This window comes from Myripristis murdjan, chromosome 20 (genome assembly GCF_902150065.1).
Source record: "Myripristis murdjan chromosome 20, fMyrMur1.1, whole genome shotgun sequence".
In the NCBI taxonomy this organism is placed as follows: domain Eukaryota; kingdom Metazoa; phylum Chordata; class Actinopteri; order Holocentriformes; family Holocentridae; genus Myripristis; species Myripristis murdjan.
In genome coordinates this window covers 22,692,572-22,710,714 of record NC_043999.1, presented here as the reverse complement: position 1 = coordinate 22,710,714, position 18,143 = coordinate 22,692,572, and the positions used below count along the sequence as shown (strand labels likewise).

The 18,143-nt window shown below is 42.7% G+C and overlaps 1 protein-coding gene across 3 annotated transcripts in view; it reads left to right on the top strand.

Moving 5' to 3' along the window:
• The window catches only part of LOC115378684 (WD repeat-containing protein 37-like), a 25,034-nt gene extending 6,891 nt beyond the window's left edge, over positions 1 to 18,143 (top strand). For all 3 annotated transcript variants that reach the window (XM_030079101.1, XM_030079100.1, XM_030079102.1), the window contains 10 exons: positions 169 to 233; positions 2,517 to 2,655; positions 3,282 to 3,353; positions 3,638 to 3,682; positions 3,919 to 3,995; positions 4,571 to 4,805; positions 5,419 to 5,560; positions 13,869 to 14,003; positions 15,264 to 15,378; positions 15,545 to 18,143. In XM_030079101.1, the coding sequence (XP_029934961.1) occupies positions 169 to 233; positions 2,517 to 2,655; positions 3,282 to 3,353; positions 3,638 to 3,682; positions 3,919 to 3,995; positions 4,571 to 4,805; positions 5,419 to 5,560; positions 13,869 to 14,003; positions 15,264 to 15,378; positions 15,545 to 15,676 (1,157 nt within the window). In that variant the 3' untranslated portion in view covers positions 15,677 to 18,143. The remainder of the gene's footprint in view (positions 1 to 168; positions 234 to 2,516; positions 2,656 to 3,281; positions 3,354 to 3,637; positions 3,683 to 3,918; positions 3,996 to 4,570; positions 4,806 to 5,418; positions 5,561 to 13,868; positions 14,004 to 15,263; positions 15,379 to 15,544) is intronic.

Here is an 18,143-nt window from a genome sequence, read left to right as displayed (position 1 = left end):
GGAAAATAACTCAAAATAAACTGTAAGCTTTCTACTGTAAGCTTTCGACGTGCCTCTCGTTAACAGCCACACTACTCCATCAGGCCATTACTACTTGCAGCAGTAAAACCGGCGAGGTCGTCACTGTGGTGATTTTCATTCATCGCTCTTTCTCTGTCCATCACACAGCCAGCCACAGCACCAGTCAGCTCTCCCAGAAGCTGAAGACGACGTACAAAGCCTCTACCAGCAAGGTAACCGGCATTAGCCATGTAAACACCTATACAGCTAATGAGATTAGACATCTATGTAAATATTTGAGCTGTTTGGATTTAGGCCTGGGGTAATGATTGCAGACTATGAAAAGCCTCTTTGTTACTCAGTGAGGGGAGGGAGGACTGGCTTTTTTTCCACTGTAGGACATGATACATCGATGGTGGGCAGGCAATTGCAATTTTTAGCAGTCTCTTGTCATAATTATTATTACTTATTTATTTATTTATGTTCTGAGAGTAGATTTTTCATCTTTGGCCTGTATTTTTCTTTTTTTTTTAATTGATGAATTGTTGACGGCAGTACTTTAAGGGATGCTTTCGAATTCAGAAAATGAATATCCCCACAGTTAATTTATCACTTAATGATAAATTCCCATGGTATTCCACAGTACATGAGATAAAAGCTTAAATTCTACATTTGTGTGGTCTTAAGTGTTTACCACGAGGTGTTGGGGGACGAAAAAAACAATGACCTGTTCCTTTTCAATCTCTTGCCGGTGTAGCGCTTGTACACTTTCCACGGCAAAGTAGGTGGACCTCGCAACTTCAGTGTGGCCACATGGGAGTTGTGGGGTGGAGATTCATGGGTAACTTCCGTATATGCTCCGTCTGTCACGTAGCGTGACGGTGGAGAAAGCAGTGGGCTGAGTTTCTAAACTGAAGTCTGACCTTGACACCTTGTCTCTTTTTTTTTGCCCTGCACCGTTTCAGAGGTGATTTGGGATGAAAGAGTGCTTTGGCATCGCCTAGAAAACATGAATTTTTTATGATTTCTAAAGGCATATACCAAGATGTTGTTGTATTCCTTTAGAGAAGTGAGTTAGAAATGAGGATGCAAGGGGTCAAGGGAAGACTTCACAGATTAACCTCTTGACAAAACTGGCTACAGTACAGCTAACCCATCATCTGGCTATGATACATTACCAAAAACTAATTTTGTCAAGACTGGAGTGGCTCGGCACTAATGCAAATGATCTGCACTAACTTGTGTTCCTCGATTATCACTAGTTTGCCTTTGAGTGGAATGAGCTATCTTCCATGTGGTCATGTGGTTAACTTTAACTCATTCATGGCGCTCCAAGCACAAGAAACAAGAACGACTGTCGGTACTTTGACTAGAAAAACTCCCAACATTCATTAACGCATTTTGACACAAAAAACCTAGACGCTTTGCTGCTGAGTCTAATGACGAATAACGAAAGCGTGTTGCTTGGTTTAGGCTTCAGCACGCAGCAGCATGTACATGACAGGCCAGCCTTGTCATGGTCCTGTTAATGCGCTGGGAGGGAGAGGAGGCCATGTTTAACCACACCAAGAACACAGTGATGTTTTTAGAGATGCACCAATGATGACGATACAGCTCACACACACTTGTGAAGCTTGAATTGGCAAATGAAGTGTGGTAGGCAGTCGGGGTGTAACGACGCTTGAATCAATATGATATGATATGAGTCATGATATGATATGAGTTTGAATCGATTCATTCACTAACTCAGTAGAACAAATAATATTCATCTAATTCTGTCGTATGATTTTTCACATTTCAGAACAAAAATGACACATTTAATAATGCACATACAATTTGGCTAAGTGTTCTAAATCAAATCATTGACTTGAATGATGGTTTTAAAATTCCGATTGTGAGTTGTTCCAAAATAAATAAATTAATTAATTAATCAAATTGAATCACTGATAAGCCAAAGATTTATACCCTTTAGTGTTCCTTATCTACTGACATATTTTAAAATGAAATGATAACTGTTAACATTAATTATTAAGTGTTTTTGTGAGTTCATCCACAAGCTGTGTTTGACTGGTGTAAACAAATGAGAAACTATATGCTCTAACCTATATTATGTAGCTAATTTTCTCTTTTATTATCGTCCATTACACAAATGATAAACCAAATTGTTCCTGTAGCTGTTTGCATAATATGCTAGTGCTAGGTGGCATGAGTGCCTGTAAATTGAATAATATTTGGATTTACGCCTATTCATATCAGCTCATTTAATTAAAGCACCACTCAGTGTTTATATTAGTTCTGAAAAATTAATTTTGGTGCACCTCTAGTTTTTAATTTTAGCTGGGCTCTAATTTTAGTGAAGCTGTGTTTAGCTTGGCTTCGGCTCAGTGGTTGGAAGAATCCTCATCTCTCTCTCTCTCTTTCTCTCTCTTACTCTCTCTCTCTCTCTCTTTGTTTCTGTCTTTTCTTTTCCTCGTACCTCCCACCCACCACTGCCCTCCCCTCCACTCCCTGTCCAGATTGTGTCTAGTTTCAAAGCCACCACAGGGTCCCGGGCGTTGTGCCAGCTGCTGAAGGAGTATGTGGGCCACCGGGACGGGATCTGGGACCTCAGCGTCACCCGGACTCAGCCAGTGGTCCTGGGCACCGCCTCCGCAGGTACACCGGCACACCTGACTTACTGTTAAAATCATCTACCGCATCGTTGTTAAGAGCAAATAAGCCATGTGGCGGTTTCTCATGTGAATAATTAATCAAGACCAAAGCAGTGTTTATATCAATATATCCTTGTCAATTTAATCGTAATACCTTGGTATTCACATACAAGTGCCGTTATTAGAATCAGTGTTGCTCAATGTTTCTGTGGTCAGAGGTTTTCTCTTTGGCCTTACTGAAGAGGATAACATGTTGGAAGGAGATTTTCCATCAGTCTGTCACTCCCTCCACCTTTAGCTGAGAAATGCTGAAAGCTGGAGCTGTCTTTCTGTTTGGTGCCGTAAAGCAATCCAGTGGATTTCCTGCCAAATCTGACCTGTTGGCACACATTGTGATGTAAAGTGCACTACAGATGCCATTAGAGGCTGCCAGTCTTCTCTGCCATCTCTTTTGTTTACAGTAGTTGTACCGATGTGTCAGTATTAATGTGGTAATGATTTATTGATGTCAAAATGCTACAGCTTTAATCAAGCCTTCCTGTTAAATCCCCTGCTGATGAAAGCATGTTAGCTTCCAGTTGAATGATATGGATGAGTACGCTGAGGTCAGCTTTTCTTTTCCCCTTGCAGACCACTCAGCCCTGCTGTGGAGTATAGAGACGGGCAAATGTCTGCTGAGGTACGCCGGCCACGCAGGATCAGGTAAGAGGATCGGGACCTCATTCCTAAAAAAGCTTCACTGACTTCTATCTCACCTTCAATCATGCAAACAAAGAATATCTATAAGCATTCATACCTTGTATTATGATAGTTTGAGGTTTTGATGTATAACTGAGAATTGGAGAGAGTAAAGAAGAAAGAAGCTACTTGTTTTACATGAAGTTCAAATTTCATAAATCAGAATGTCTGTCAGACAAGATGGTGATGCTGGATACATGTCTCATCTACAAAGTTGATCATTTTGATGAATTTTCTCTGACCCACAGTCAACTCTATCAAGTTCCACCCCACTGAGCAGATGGCCCTCACCGGTATGTGTGTGTGCATGTGCATGTGTGTATTTGATGCATTTTGCAGGGTTTTTTTTGCACACGTTAATTGTCTTCATGAGTTTGTGCTCTTCATCTCCCTCCCTCCGTTGGTATTAGTAGAAATATTGTTTGGTAAAGCAAGAATCATCTATAAATCTGTGTAGCTCTTTATGGGTGTATGTGAGTGTGTGTGTGTGTGTGTGTGTGTTTATATGTATGTTGTCATGTGTCCACAGCCTCTGGGGACCAGACAGCTCACATCTGGCGCTACATGGTGCAGCTCCCCGCCCCCCAGCCCACACCAGATGTCAGTGTGAGTACCACATTCTCCTGCTCCATTCAGGATCCCCGCTGGTCATGGAACTCCTTGATCATCCTGGAATATCCTGGAATTTTGAGAGGAGTCAAAAGTCTTGGAAAAACCTGACACTTAATAAGTTGCCCCCGCTCATGCTCTTGAAAACTAAAATAGATGTGTTTGCCTGATGCTAATTAGTTCAAATCTCAAGTAACAAACTCTCTGATCTATGAACTGCATGACATTTTCTCTCATTAACACGACACTTTTTTATTTCCTCGTTCTCTCACACAGACGCACACACCTCCACCTCCACCTACTCCCGCACTCTCACCTTTCCAGTGAATTACTTTTCCGCTTTATGGCCATTTAATTCAATCTGTTTCTCTTAGTCATTATCTATGCATTTTCTGTTGCTGGACCACCTTTTGAGTTTTTTTATATATATTTTTTTTTAAAATCTGGGTCAGATGTGTTGGTGTCACCTTGAAACCTTGTCACTTTATGTAAAGACTCTTTTTCCTCTGCAGTAAAAAGGATATGAATAGTAGACACCATCATTCTTTGACTTAACTGTTGTGCACCTCTAGGCTCCATGTGACGATGACCAGGACTCATCAGACAGGGAGGAGGGAGAGGTGGACGGAGAGGGGCCATGCGAGGTGCCCACTGTCAGGGTCGCCACGGCAACGCTGAAGAGTCACCAGGGTGTAGTGATCGCGGCAGATTGGTTGGTGGGAGGCCGGCAGGTGGTGACGGCTTCCTGGGATCGTGCCGCCAACCTGTACGAGGTGGAGACATCTGAACTGGTTCACACACTCACCGGTGTGTATTCTTATTGGTTTTTGGGCCCTGCTACATATATTTAAATTTTTTTGTTGTTGTTCTAAAATTTTATATTGTACATTATTGTACACAGTGTTCCTCTGCTGTTACTTTGCACACTCTGCAATTCATGTATTTTCATACTTTCCATTCATATATTTCTACTTAAAACCCCAGTCCCAAAGTCTACATGGTCTGCATTTTCCCAAGCACACTGTGAGGACTCAGCCACATTGACTCTGTACGGGTTGAACCATTTTGTTACTGCTGGGATGTCACACAAATTGCAAATTAGGACTTTAACACCTTCCAGTGTCCTGATTACAAATTAAAGAAACAGTTCATCTCAAAATGAACATTCAGTCAGTGCCAAGTCACTTCTGTGTCAGTGGAAACTGAAATCAGACACAGACAGAGCTGGCCTATAGAGCTTAATTCTACCCTCCTGTTGATATTTTTATTCTGTTTTTCTGCTCTCTATCATTGTATCTGTCCAGTGACCATGTTTCCCCATGGACCGCCCTTGAACATTTGCACTGAATTTGTCATAATTAATATTATTTGTGCGTCTGTGTGTGTGTGTGTGTGTGTGTGTGTGTGTGTGTGTGTGCAGGCCATGATCAGGAGCTGACCCACTGCTGCACCCACCCCACCCAGCGACTGGTGGTCACCTCGTCCAGAGACACCACCTTCAGACTGTGGGACTTCAGAGACCCGTCCATCCACTCTGTCAACGTCTTTCAGGGACACACTGAGTTAGTTGGACACACACACACACACACACAGATATACACACAGGCACACACTAGTAACTCTGCTCATGCCTGGTGAGATGTGAATAATTGATGTGTATGATATAGTTCCCTTATTCTGCTTTGACACCTTGAGTTGACAGGCTGTTTATAGCTGTGCAGGGCGTTGCAGTCTTCCTCCACTGGGTGGTGCTGTAACACCTCACTTGTCCTGATCCAACAGCATCCTTGTGTGAATTTCTCCTGCACTTTCTGCCGTTTTTTTCTCCCTCCTTTTTACAGTACCACATTAATTTACAGACCCTGTTGCTCTAAGCCAAATCCTCCACTTGCCTCTCATTCATTATTGAGCGCTTCTCCTCACTTCAACGGTTTGCCCCCCCCCTCCCCCTTTGTTTTTCTACCTCTCTCTCTCGCTCGCTCTCCTGCTCGTTTATCTGTCCGTTTCTGCGTTAATCCCCCACTCTGTGTAATTTGGCACTTCGCTCGCTGTTAAGGCTCAATTGGAGTCGCTCATTTCAAAAAGACGACTGTCAGGCTTGTCTGTGGATTTCAATGGCAGCGCTCTTGTAAAGGCGGAAGTGTGTGAGCGCGTGCATGGGCGTGCGCGTGTCTCCAAGCGTGTGCTGGCTGGCTGGTGCTCCCTGGCAGCCTTTGATTGCGAGTGGGGGGATTACGTAGCACTCATTATGTGCGACCCCAACATGTATAATTCCTACAGATCCCACTCTAATTCTCTCCCATAGACAATCGGCATAATGAGATTAAGCACCGCCGTTTCACAGAAAACTGACAGCCTTCCCTCCTTTCCTTCCATCTTTCCTTGCTTCCTTCCTGATTTTTCACCTTCCTTAGCATTCACTGTGTTTATACTGTGAATACACACCTAAACTGACTCTCAGACAAATGGAACAATGTTCCCAGCTTTTCCTTCCGTGCCTCAAAGACAGGCAAAAAAGGCTCTCATCTTGACTATTTTTTTTATTTTATTTTTTTTAAATAAGCTAAACCCTTTTCTCTTCTTAGCCCCAGTAGTTCTTAGTGTCGCCACTTTAAACTTCAGTTCTGCGTGTCTTGCCATAAGTGCATAGTTTAGCCTGACAATATCAAGAGTCTAATTGCTCATTATCCTTAGCCAGCGACACTGTGGTTAAGGTCTATCTCAAAGACTCAGGTTTTTTTTTTTTTTTTGTGGAATGCAAGAGTGAATGAAATATGGAGTGTTGCATGCATCACATGGGTGATATTAGATGGTGGGCTTACTTTCTAGATGAGAAGACCCTTTGTGAACTGTAGCTGAAACTCAGCGACAGGATACCAGCTAGCTACAGGGAACTCCATTTGTACATGCTGTCTTGCAGCTTATTACGCCAATTGTCAACCGTAGCTGTGAAGACAAACAATAAATTTACTATCGCTGGCTCTTTGTCAAAGCTAAATGAAAAAAAAAAATCATCTTTGTGCTTCTACAGCATTGTGATGGTAATCCAGTGACAATTTCACCATAATTGCCATGTGCCAGTCAGCTTTTGGAGCACACCCAATCATTTGAGAAGCAAACTTAGTCAGACATGTATCTAAAATACCGCTACAACTGCACTATTAAGTTGGCTGTATGCACAGGTTATCTAGTTAGTTAGTTAGTTATGCCTCTGCTCATTTGCGTGACATTTTAATTGCATACCGTATCACACTGGAAGCTCCACTGACACTCAGTCTGCTTCCCAGTGTGTGTATCTCAGTAGATGACAGCATTACTAGCCAGTGTTCATGGAGATGTGCCTTGACTTGCCGTGGTAAAGAGAGGAGCTACTGAGAGGGTGCTGTGCCCTGTCACACTGTATGTCTTTGTTGATTATACACATGTGGTGAACAGTTTTCAGTGCTTTTGCCAGATAATATACACCTGATGCTACCAGACCCATTTTAAAGAGGCTGTTTGTAATGTGTGCACTATCCAGCAGTGCCATGCTACTGCATGTTAGCATGGCAACAACCTGCAACCACACAGTGACCTTTTAGTTGGATATCCTAATCTAACTTTACTCACTGAAGCATTACTGATGAGATCACAGCATGGTACACAAAACATGACCTCTGTGTTTGCATTCAGGCAAAGCCATGACACTGGTTAGGCTACATCGCACACGGTCCGCAATGATCATTTCTGAAATATTTTGAAATTTAAAGGTGTATCCCAGACAGGGAAAGTCAGGGAATTTGATACATTCTCTGGGAAAGTTCAGAAAATATCTTTGATATTCACAAATGGCCCACTTAACAGGAATGTACCAGAATGATTTTAAAACCAGAAGTGTTGCACCAGATACTAGGGCTGTAGTCAACCAAAGAAAATCTTGGTCGACTAAAGTCCTGAAATTTCGACCAATAGTCGACTAATTGACTAGTTACTATTTTTAGATTAATTAACTGGGCAGTAGCCTATCTGGTTAGCCTTGTCCGCCTAAATGAATTATAAATAAACATAAACAACTAGTATCTGCAGTATATTAAATCGTTTTTGACCTAATTATTTTGCACTGAGTGACACACTGGAGTCCCTCGGCTCTGACAGCGTTGCATTACGTGCACCTACGCTATATCATAGCCTGTGATTTCCCAAAATAGTACTATGTCAAGCTGCCGTCGTCACGGGTGTGTGCACCTGCAGTTATAAAACGATTATTAGACTAAAACTTTGAAATATGCCAATTCTGATATGTTTATACTCCAAACTGACGGAGAACCTAACACAGACATGTTAGCTTACCGTTTTAGGTGATATGCCATGTTGGTCATTGAGCTGTGATACGCAAACTGTTGTTTGCAAAGTTTGCATTCGACTTTTTTCCATCTATTTTGGTAAAATGCTGCCACACTGACGACGTCTTTGACATGGTAGAGGACTAAATGTTCATTAAACCTAATTTTTTCTTCAATTCAGAACATACAGGCCTGCCTATCTGTCTCCAGTGGGTTGGGCTAATCCAAAACTGTGAAAACAAGGGGGGTGTTCTGAAGACAGACTGTTACCTGTGAAACAGGGTGTTCTGAAAACACCCCCATTAGCACTTAGTGCTTTACTCCTGATCAAATGAACACGGCAAATAATCAACCAATCCGATTTTGGTCGACCAAGAACATATCGACCAATAAATCGAGCAATTGACTAACAGACTACAGCCCTAGCAGAAACAGGGTTAATACAATGCATGGACAGTTGTACACAGCTGACTTTTCATCACTTAAGAGCTTTTCTAAGCTGAGAACAAACATTAACAAACCAGTTTCAGATTTGACTTCTTTATGAAAAGTCATAGGAGTGTTATGGACTTTTACATCAGGGCCACAATGGGAACCTTAATCATTAAGTGTTACTTCACCCAGTCAGGTAACACCACGTCTAGCAGCAGTGTGTGCTGTCACTGGTAGCCACAGCTTCTGGGTGACGTTTGATTCCATCCGATCCTGCAGCAATAACGAGTTACTGGGTTTCTGGCTTGATCATTTTCTAGGAGTATCTCCAATTTAGCATACGAGCACGGCATTAATGACATAATTTATCCATCCCTCCTGGTGGCTGGGTGACAAAAGCAGAGCAGAGCAGAAGAGAGGAGGGTGTGAATGATTTAATAGACAGATGAGGAGGGGACGCTGGAGGGGAGAGGGAGGGAGAGAGAGAGAGTCTCTGGTATCCACCGTCTTCACCGGCAATTACAGCTAACGCTCCCTGACAGCGTTACGCGGCAGGCAAAAGTGCAGCATACCCTCCCTCCCTCCCCCTCCCCATCCTCCCACCCACACCCACCCTCCGTAATTGCGAAATAATGACAACTGCACATGATCTAACAAACGGCAGAGAGCAAACCAGAAGTGACAGCAGACTTGCTTTACAAACAGGATGCCATGTCGCGTTTGTCTCTCCCGCCGTCGACGGTGATCAGAGGCGTTTGATAGCAGCTGATAGAAATGTGCGCACGTTTGTGTGTGTGTGTGTGTGTGTGTGTGTGAGTGTGTGTTAAAGAAGGAGTGTCATCGTATGCAGATTTGACACCCTGTCTCTGGAGGGATACACCAGCACTTACTGGGTTCTCAGTGACTGTCAGTTTTGCTGCGGCGCGGCAAAATAACAGGAGTGCTCCGAAACCTCTTAGTCTGTCGTCTGCGCCTGAATTGTTTCATTTACATTCTGCATTTTAGGGTGTCTGACTTACACTCGTAACCACAGTGCACGGTAGATTTCCTTGAAGTTTAAATCCAGGCGGCACTTCGTCAACATTAAAAGCAACCAGGTGTAAGGAGTGCAAGGGTCGGAGCCAGAGGGCCCAGATAAGAGATGTAGCAAATATTCCAGTTTAACTAGCAGTTTTATGAATGATAGAGAAGTGCTGGGTAAAGAAATAAGAGCCAGGTGGGAAATGTGCTGTGAAGGAGTGTGAAATGGCATTTCTGACCTCTGGGATGGTGCCTTACCGGCGCTAACAGGGCTTTAGGTTATGGAGGCGTGCGGCTCCAAGTTCCGTGACTTTTCTTTCCATCTTTCTTTCACTCTCTGGTCCTTGCCAGCACCTCTAGTCTTCAGTAGTGAGGAGTCTTGCCCTTGCTTGTCAGAGACGCTCCAGAGACACTGCTGAATAGCGCCAAATACCTCCCCTCCCTCCCTCACACCCATTCTAAAAAGCCTTTAACCTTAATCAACCTTTTAATCTATTATTACCTTGCCTCATTCCCCTCCCCACACACACTTCCCACCTCTCTGTCTCCCTCTGTCTCATTCTCCCCCTCATGTATTCCCGGGTGGGCCGCGTCCCATGATGTCAGAAGGTGCCTGTAACGATACAGCGGTTTCCTCAGGCCTTGGCTTCTCCGCTACGACAAAGTTCAGTCCCCTAATTAGCCCTTAATACCATGTCAATTTGAATTAAGTGGAGAGCCAGCCTCAGTGAGTACAGCAAACCCCAGACAATGTGTGTGTGTGTGTGTGTGTGTGTGTGTGTGTGTGTGTGCGTGTGTGTGGGCTGTGCTAATCTTAATCAAGATGTGCCCAAGTGACAGAAATCTCATCCAGCTTCTTTTTGCAAGTTTCCCCTCCGTGAAAGAAAAGGAACAGAGTTGGTGGAAGAAAAAAAAGCAGCCTTTTATCATGTGCTGCTCACACAGATTAGAAATATTAAAGGTCCATTAAATGAAGGGCTGCGACTGAACTCAGTGCTATCAGGCTGGCTGGGTGTCAGGGGGAAAGAGATGCCAAGGCAAGTCCCCTCTTTGACTATGTGTTCATTTGCAATTTACTGTTGTTCCTCCTTGCATGTGGGAAAGTGCTGTTATTATTAAAGTATGTAAAGAAAGTTGTTGCCTCCACTGTGCCCACCATAACTTGCAAACACAATCTAGCAAAGTGTGTGGCATCAGTGCCTGTCTTTCTGGTATTTGGGCTGAAGTGAAGCTTTTATTAGATGCATAACATGTTAAAAATATCTCTAAAAGTGTTATATTTAAGCAGCAATAGCAACAACTGGTGGGAAGATGCTAACCATCTGACCTGAGGGCTTGGGGTATTTCCAGGCTAGGCAGGCTTTACAAGTACAGTTTTCCAGGAGGAGGTCCCATTATATGCAGCTTTAACAGGCCTTTATCAAATATACGTGTTCATGCACCCACAAATAAGCAGCATTTCTGCCTTTCTTTCCGAGAGTTCATCTCAATCTGAACAACATCTGCAGCAACCATATTAGGAACTTGGTAATTTCCTCCTCAGCCCCCATCGCTTCTCTAGTCAGGCATCAACCCTCCACCTATCAGTGCCCACCTCATAGAACAGCCCCTATCCCTACCCTAACTTTAACCACACCCAACCACTGCTTAACCATAGCTAATCTACCAGATCTACACCTAACCTTAACCATCTCTAATCTACGCCTAACCTTAACCATCTCTAATCTACTCCTACCTTTAACCATCTCTAATCTACACCTACCCTTAACCATCTCTAATCTACTACCTTTAACCATCTCTAATCTACACCTACCCTTAACCATCTCTAATCTACTCCTACCTTTAACCATCTCTAATCTACACCCACCCTTAACCATCTCTAATCTACTCCTACCTTTAACCATCTCTAATCTACATCTACCCTTAACCATCTCTAATCTACACCTACCTTTAACCATCTCTAATCTACACCTACCCTTAACCATCTCTAATCTACACCTACCTTTAACCATTTCTAATCTACACCTACCTTTAACCATTTCTAATCTACTCATACCCTTAACATCTCTAATCTACGCCTACCTTTAACCATTTCTAATCTACACCTACCTTTAACCATCTCTAATCTACACCTACCTTTAACCATCTCTAATCTACACCCAACCTTAACCATCTCTAATCTACACCTACCTTTAGCGGTGGGTGAGTGAGGCATGTATACTGCGGGGTTGACAGGTGGCAAATGCTGGATGAGTGTGTGGAGGTCGGGTGATGCTTGAAAAGAGAAGGGTTGATACCTGGGCAGAGGAGGAAGTAAGACAAATTTCCTAATATGGTTGCTGAATACTTGATGTTTCTGATTCTTGCTCCCAAGCTTATCTCCAGAACGTTCCACTGACTAGGACATGACTTGCTCAGGTGTCTGTGGAAACCCCACATCACGGCTGCGATGGCATCTCCCATCCAAAATCAGGGCCTGGAGTAAGGTTTACTGACATGTTTTGTCTTAATAATTTAGCCATGGCAGTTTGCAAAATTTAGCTTGTGCAGACACTGAAAAATGTTAACATCTTTGTATCTTTGCATCCCAGGTACTTCAGTCAGGTTTTCCCATCACTTGCAAAAGATTTTGTCTGGCGTGTTGTGCAACAGGGTTCAACATGTGCCAGCTCATGAATGGATACTTAAATATCTTTGAAAACTGAGGTAGTATTATATGTATCGTTGTAGTCAGGGGGGTTGCGATAAAGAGAGAGAAAAACAGCCGTGCTCATCTGTTTCAGGGAGATAGTGGATAGATGAAAACACCATTCCCCACATCTGTCAGGTGGTTAATACTTTTTAAAATGCTGTTCACTTCAGCTTTATGTGATGAATACTACTCTGAAGTGCCTTTCACCTCAGCTTACAGGTGATAAAATACCACTGGAAAATATAGTTCATCTCATCTTTCAGGTGGTAAACACTACCTGAGAACGATGAAGAGTTATGATGAGGGCACTCGGGTGTAATGAATGATAATTGATGAATAATTTTAAATACAACAATTATTTTTGTGAACGCAACTCTTGTGGCAGCATACAACTGCTAGATGGATTTTTTTTTGTTTATGGTCCACATTGCTGTGTTTGGTTTACAGTAAAACATAAACGTGAACGCTGACTAGGACTTATTTGCTCAATGTGAGAAATCTGATGAGGAGCAACTAAGGTTGAAAACTTCCTTACCGGCGTCTTGACACCTCAACCAACTCTGAACGTGTGAACACGGCTCCAACACAGCACGAGCGTTATGTTGCCTATGATCTGTTTTCTGTATGTTTAATTTGGCTCCGTCTGGTACAGTGAAAATATATTCATTTTTGACACCTCGTACAGCCTGAATGGGATTCTATTGTCAACACACAAAACATCTCGGTGACACACGTGTCGCTGCACATCTCAGGTTGGTGAGACACACACCTCATCTTGGTGTCACCTGGGTGTAACTGTTATAACACAGCTTGTGAGAGAGACAGATATTGTAGTGCTTATAAATAATGTGCTTTTGTACTCACCTGAAATTAATAATAATAATAAAAAAAAACATGTAGTTCAAATTTGTGTTTTAAAATCTTGACAAAGTAGTTCATTTTTTATCAAAGTAGAAGGAACAGCCAGAAAGGTATGTGCAAGAATAAAATTTCACCAACAGAAAAATTGAGTTTCCAAAAGTATCCATCCTGCACCCCTTTTTCTCATTTGGGATAAATTGTCACACTGGCAAAAACATTTCACTACACATATTCCTCCCTCAGCCTCAAGGCAGTAAGACTTTCGTAACGTACTCTATTTCCTCTCAAAATCATTTTAATTTACCTCTGATGCTAGGAGGTCTTGTACTAGGTCCTGTAAAAACAGTTGTAATTATGGGATTTTGCATGCACTTTGCTTGAAATTGCTGGAGCTCAGTGTGAAAAGTCTGCTCTATGCTACACCTGTGTTGCGTAGAGCGTACTTTTTATGTCAGGGGAGATGAATGGTTTTTTATAACTACTGCAGTCCAGTATTAGCGGCGTCTACGTGGAATAACTCTCCTGTGTGTGTCTCGTCTGCAGCACGGTGACGTCAGCGGTGTTCACGGTGGGCGACAACGTGGTTTCGGGGAGTGATGACCGCACCGTCAAGGTGTGGGATTTGAAGAACATGAGGTCACCCATAGCGACCATCCGCACCGACTCGGCTGTCAACAGGTAGGCAAAAGGAGCCAGGTGGTTAGACGAGAGCCAAGAAGTTTGGCGTGTTGCTGCACCTGCAGAAATAGATGTTCACAAAAAGATCCGTGTGGTGAAATCAGGCCACTGCTGCAGCAGAGAGAAGGATACAGTTGGTATGTAGGGCTGAAAGTGAACTTGTATTAATTCAGCTTTATAAATACAGAACCTTAAAAGTCATTACATAGTCTTAAATTTGAATTGTAATGTCTTAATTTTTAACATTAATTTTATTTCATTTTTTCATGTTTAATTTCTTTATGTCAAGGCTCTTCATAAAATGAATCTGCCACTGAACCTACTACTTTATACTGAGCTGATAGTGTTATCTGTAGGGAAAACATCTGTTGTAAATTAACCAAGCTTGCTTTATACTCACTTCTCATACACTTCGTGTTTACAGGCGCACAACAAACCCGATTATCTGCTTTAGTATCGGAGAGAAAAATCCAAGCAAATGCTTGTATTTACATGTGCCAAGTCCAAGTAGTGGAATTATGACAGTCGCAGCTCACTATGTAAACCAAAGGAGACTGTTAGAACCATCCTCTAGTTAATAACATAACTATATTCCTGCCTAAAATTCACCTCTGCATAGAATAAATAGTACTTACTTAGTAAATAGTGCTTAAGTTTACACTTACCTGCAGTGCTCATGTCAATATGAGAAAGATGATTTGTGCGAAAATGTGCCTTAAGTTCAAATTTTACAGAGATTCTGAATAAAGCTTAGTTAGGAATAAGACAAGAAAGTGCACTGCACTTCACAAGTATCATGCAAGTCAAACACACTGAAAAGAACTCAGCAAATACATGACAGTTCAGCATGTTGGTGCTGAGGTTGTATAAACTGATGTTTGATTCTGTACCTTCTGTAGGTCCAGTAAAGTTGGCTTTGTGAAGAGTCAGACAGCCTTATGCACTGTCCTGTAGTTATGACTTTAATTAAGCATGTGGTGATCAGAAAAGTACCCCGTTTTCACATATGAATGTTTCCCAAAAATCATCTTTTGGGTCTACTCTCTTCACTGAAATTTGGCTCCTTTAAAAGAGTAACTGATTACCTCTGATTGATAATGGCCCCTAACAGTTTTCTGATAAGAAAAGCCAGGATCCAGAGACGGCTGATTACGCTTTGCACGAAATGGAAATGCACTTTGAAATTCTTGTCCAAGCTGCAGTCAACATGACCTTCCTCACACACGCCGTTCAAAGTGTGGAACTGATGCGGTTTTGCAGGATCAGCGTGTCTGCCAACCAGAGGATCATCGCTCTGCCGCACGACAATCGACAAGTCAGGCTGTTCGACATGAGTGGAGTGAGGCTGGCCAGACTGCCACGCAGCAACAGAATGGTATGGAGAGCAGAGAGTGGACGGGAGTGTGTGTGTGTGTGTGTGTTGCATTGTGCATTGTGATGGAACGGTATAGACAATGATGAATCAAAAATGCATGAAAATATCTAAATGTCGAAAAAACAGGTCTATACATAAATGTGTGTGTGTGTGTGTGTGTGTGCAGGGCCATAGGCGTATGGTGTGCTGCTCAGCGTGGAACGAAGAGAACCAGTCGTGCAACCTGTTCACCTGCGGCTTTGACCGACAGGCCATCGGCTGGAACATCAACATCCCCGCCCTGCTGCAGGAAAAATGATGCCACTGACACACACACGCACACACACATGCACACACACACACACGCACACACACACACACAAAGAATGGCAAGCAAACAGGACGCACATAGCGAAACAGTGGACACTCCCCATGTAAATACAGTCCATGCAGACACTGTACTCTGTGGCCTCGTACCTGCTAGTGCATTTTAAGTGTTTTTCTTTTAGAGTTTGGATGTTTTCCGCACCTTTCCAGTGGCTGACCGCGTTCATAGAAAACCATCTGAAGAATAATTAACAGTGCGACTGAGGGTGCAACTATTAGCAGCGCTGATCGACTCAGTTCTTTCAGAGCCCGGCATTTGCTTTCCGGGCAGGGCTAACATTTCAAAACCCATATTCTTGGAGCAGCTAAAAAACCCTGCAGTGGTTTTTGAAGTGTTTTCCAAAAAGCAGATTCCGCTGTTTGTTTGCTCCTCAACCCCTTGGATGTGCAGATTTGTCTGCAATAAGTTACTGAAACGCTTTTATCGCGCACATTTACCAGATGTTCTGTTTTTGACCCTCTCACTTTATGAGCTTGGATCGCAGAGGCGGGGATGAGGCGTCTGGTCCTTGCTTTCTGTCGTTGAAAAAGTCTGTTTGACTGTGAAGTCATCGGCTGCTGTTCGTGTGTAGTTACTGCTGAATGGCTGCTCTTGCATGTAGATAAACTGGGTTTGTGAATGTTTCTCGTAAAGTTGTGAGAGAACAATAGTCGAGGCGAGTATGAGCTATAGAACTTCTGCATAATTATCTTGTGGCCTCATATAAGTGACCTGTCGGATGCTAGTTAATGGATGTTGCAGCCTTGCGGTTTTCCGCCTCCTTACGGTGGAGCTTAGCAAAGACGAGGTGGATCTGTGACATTTTTTTTTGATCCGTTTGGTCCTCACCAAGAGTGCAAAACATATCAATGACAGGCCTGCAAAAGGACCTGCGCAGGCCGGTTGCCTCGCCACTACCATTCAGTTGTCTTAAATGTTACTTCATGCAGGATCTGCATTTCAAAGATCAAGTCCTAGCCTATCACCTTTTGATCCTTTTAAAGTTACAGCCAGACTCCTTTGTTTTTTTTTTTGGGAGGGGGGGGGGGTTTCAAACCCGTGATACTGTACTTCTGCCTTGTTCCATGTTTACAGTCAACCTTCATTACTGTTTTTGACAAAGTATTACTGTATCGTGTCATTCAACAACATCGCAATAAGGGGAGTCTATAAATGTGATGCACTCAACATAATCATGATGTTCTCTGTATGTTGCTGTGTTGAGATGTCACTATTTTTAGCCATATTCTCCCCCCCATATTTCCTTGGTGTCAGTGAAAATCCAGATCCAGCTCCTCCAGCCTGTTGCCAACTCAACTCTGTGTTGCTGTAGTGTGTCATCATAAAGTGAATTTATATCATGATGATGTGCTTTTGGTTACTGGCTATTTCTGTGCTTCAATAAGAGCCTGTTGATATTGAGTTTGACTTATAGAGTTTAACTAGAGCCTTGTGTGACCTCTTGCACCTCCGTGGTCGATAGTGCTTTCCTGTTGATGAAAAGTGCTCTTTATCCAGACACTGAAGCAATAACGCAGCCGCTCTAGAACCGCAAGTGTTGCCGGTCCGCAGAATGACGCCCGTTTCTCACTCAGAAATGAGCCAACATGACTTGAAATACACACAGACTCCTGGTTTGAGGATTGTACAGTTAACCTTTGTCTAGAGCTCGGCTCGACCGGATTCCAGGAAACTCTTTTATTTGTTAAAGTTGTGCAATATCACGAACATGAAGTCATGCTGTAGTTTTTGATCTCCAGATGTTTAATAACTTATTTCAGTGCTGTAAAATCCCATAGTAATGATTTTATGTCATTTTTGTGATTGGTGGCGATGCTGTGTAGATGTAACTGGTGTACATAGATATATATTGTATATTCCTTTCCTAAAAGTATGCTTCAAACACACTTTACTGCTATTTCTGCCAAGAATAGATTCAGGACAGATTTGAAGTAGCATGCAACCTAAAAAGTGAATAATCTTATTGAAATGCCTTACCATTTGCATTGAAACGTGTGCATTAGCCTTGCCTATCCATCTGAGCGTCAGTGCACTTTTCCAGATGCATGTTAAATAACCGGCTGTGTTCCACTGCAGAGACCTGATATGATTTTTATTGCAGCTTTATTCAGGGAGCTCAGTCTTTCACCCACTGGAATCAATATCACTTTTAATCTGCAGGTAGAAAGGCACCCCACATACAAATTATAACTTAGAGGAAATATGATTTTGGATAGCTACTTTGAATTATTACGTGCCAGACTTAAGAAAAAAAAAAAAAAAAAAGGTGTGGATAGGCTTCGCTCCATTGTAGTGAAACATATTCACCTCAAACCTCATTATTTGATCTACTTTGCATACTTCAGTGTGGCTGGTACGTCCTTTCTGACACTGTCCAATAAAATGTGTGATTTCCTTT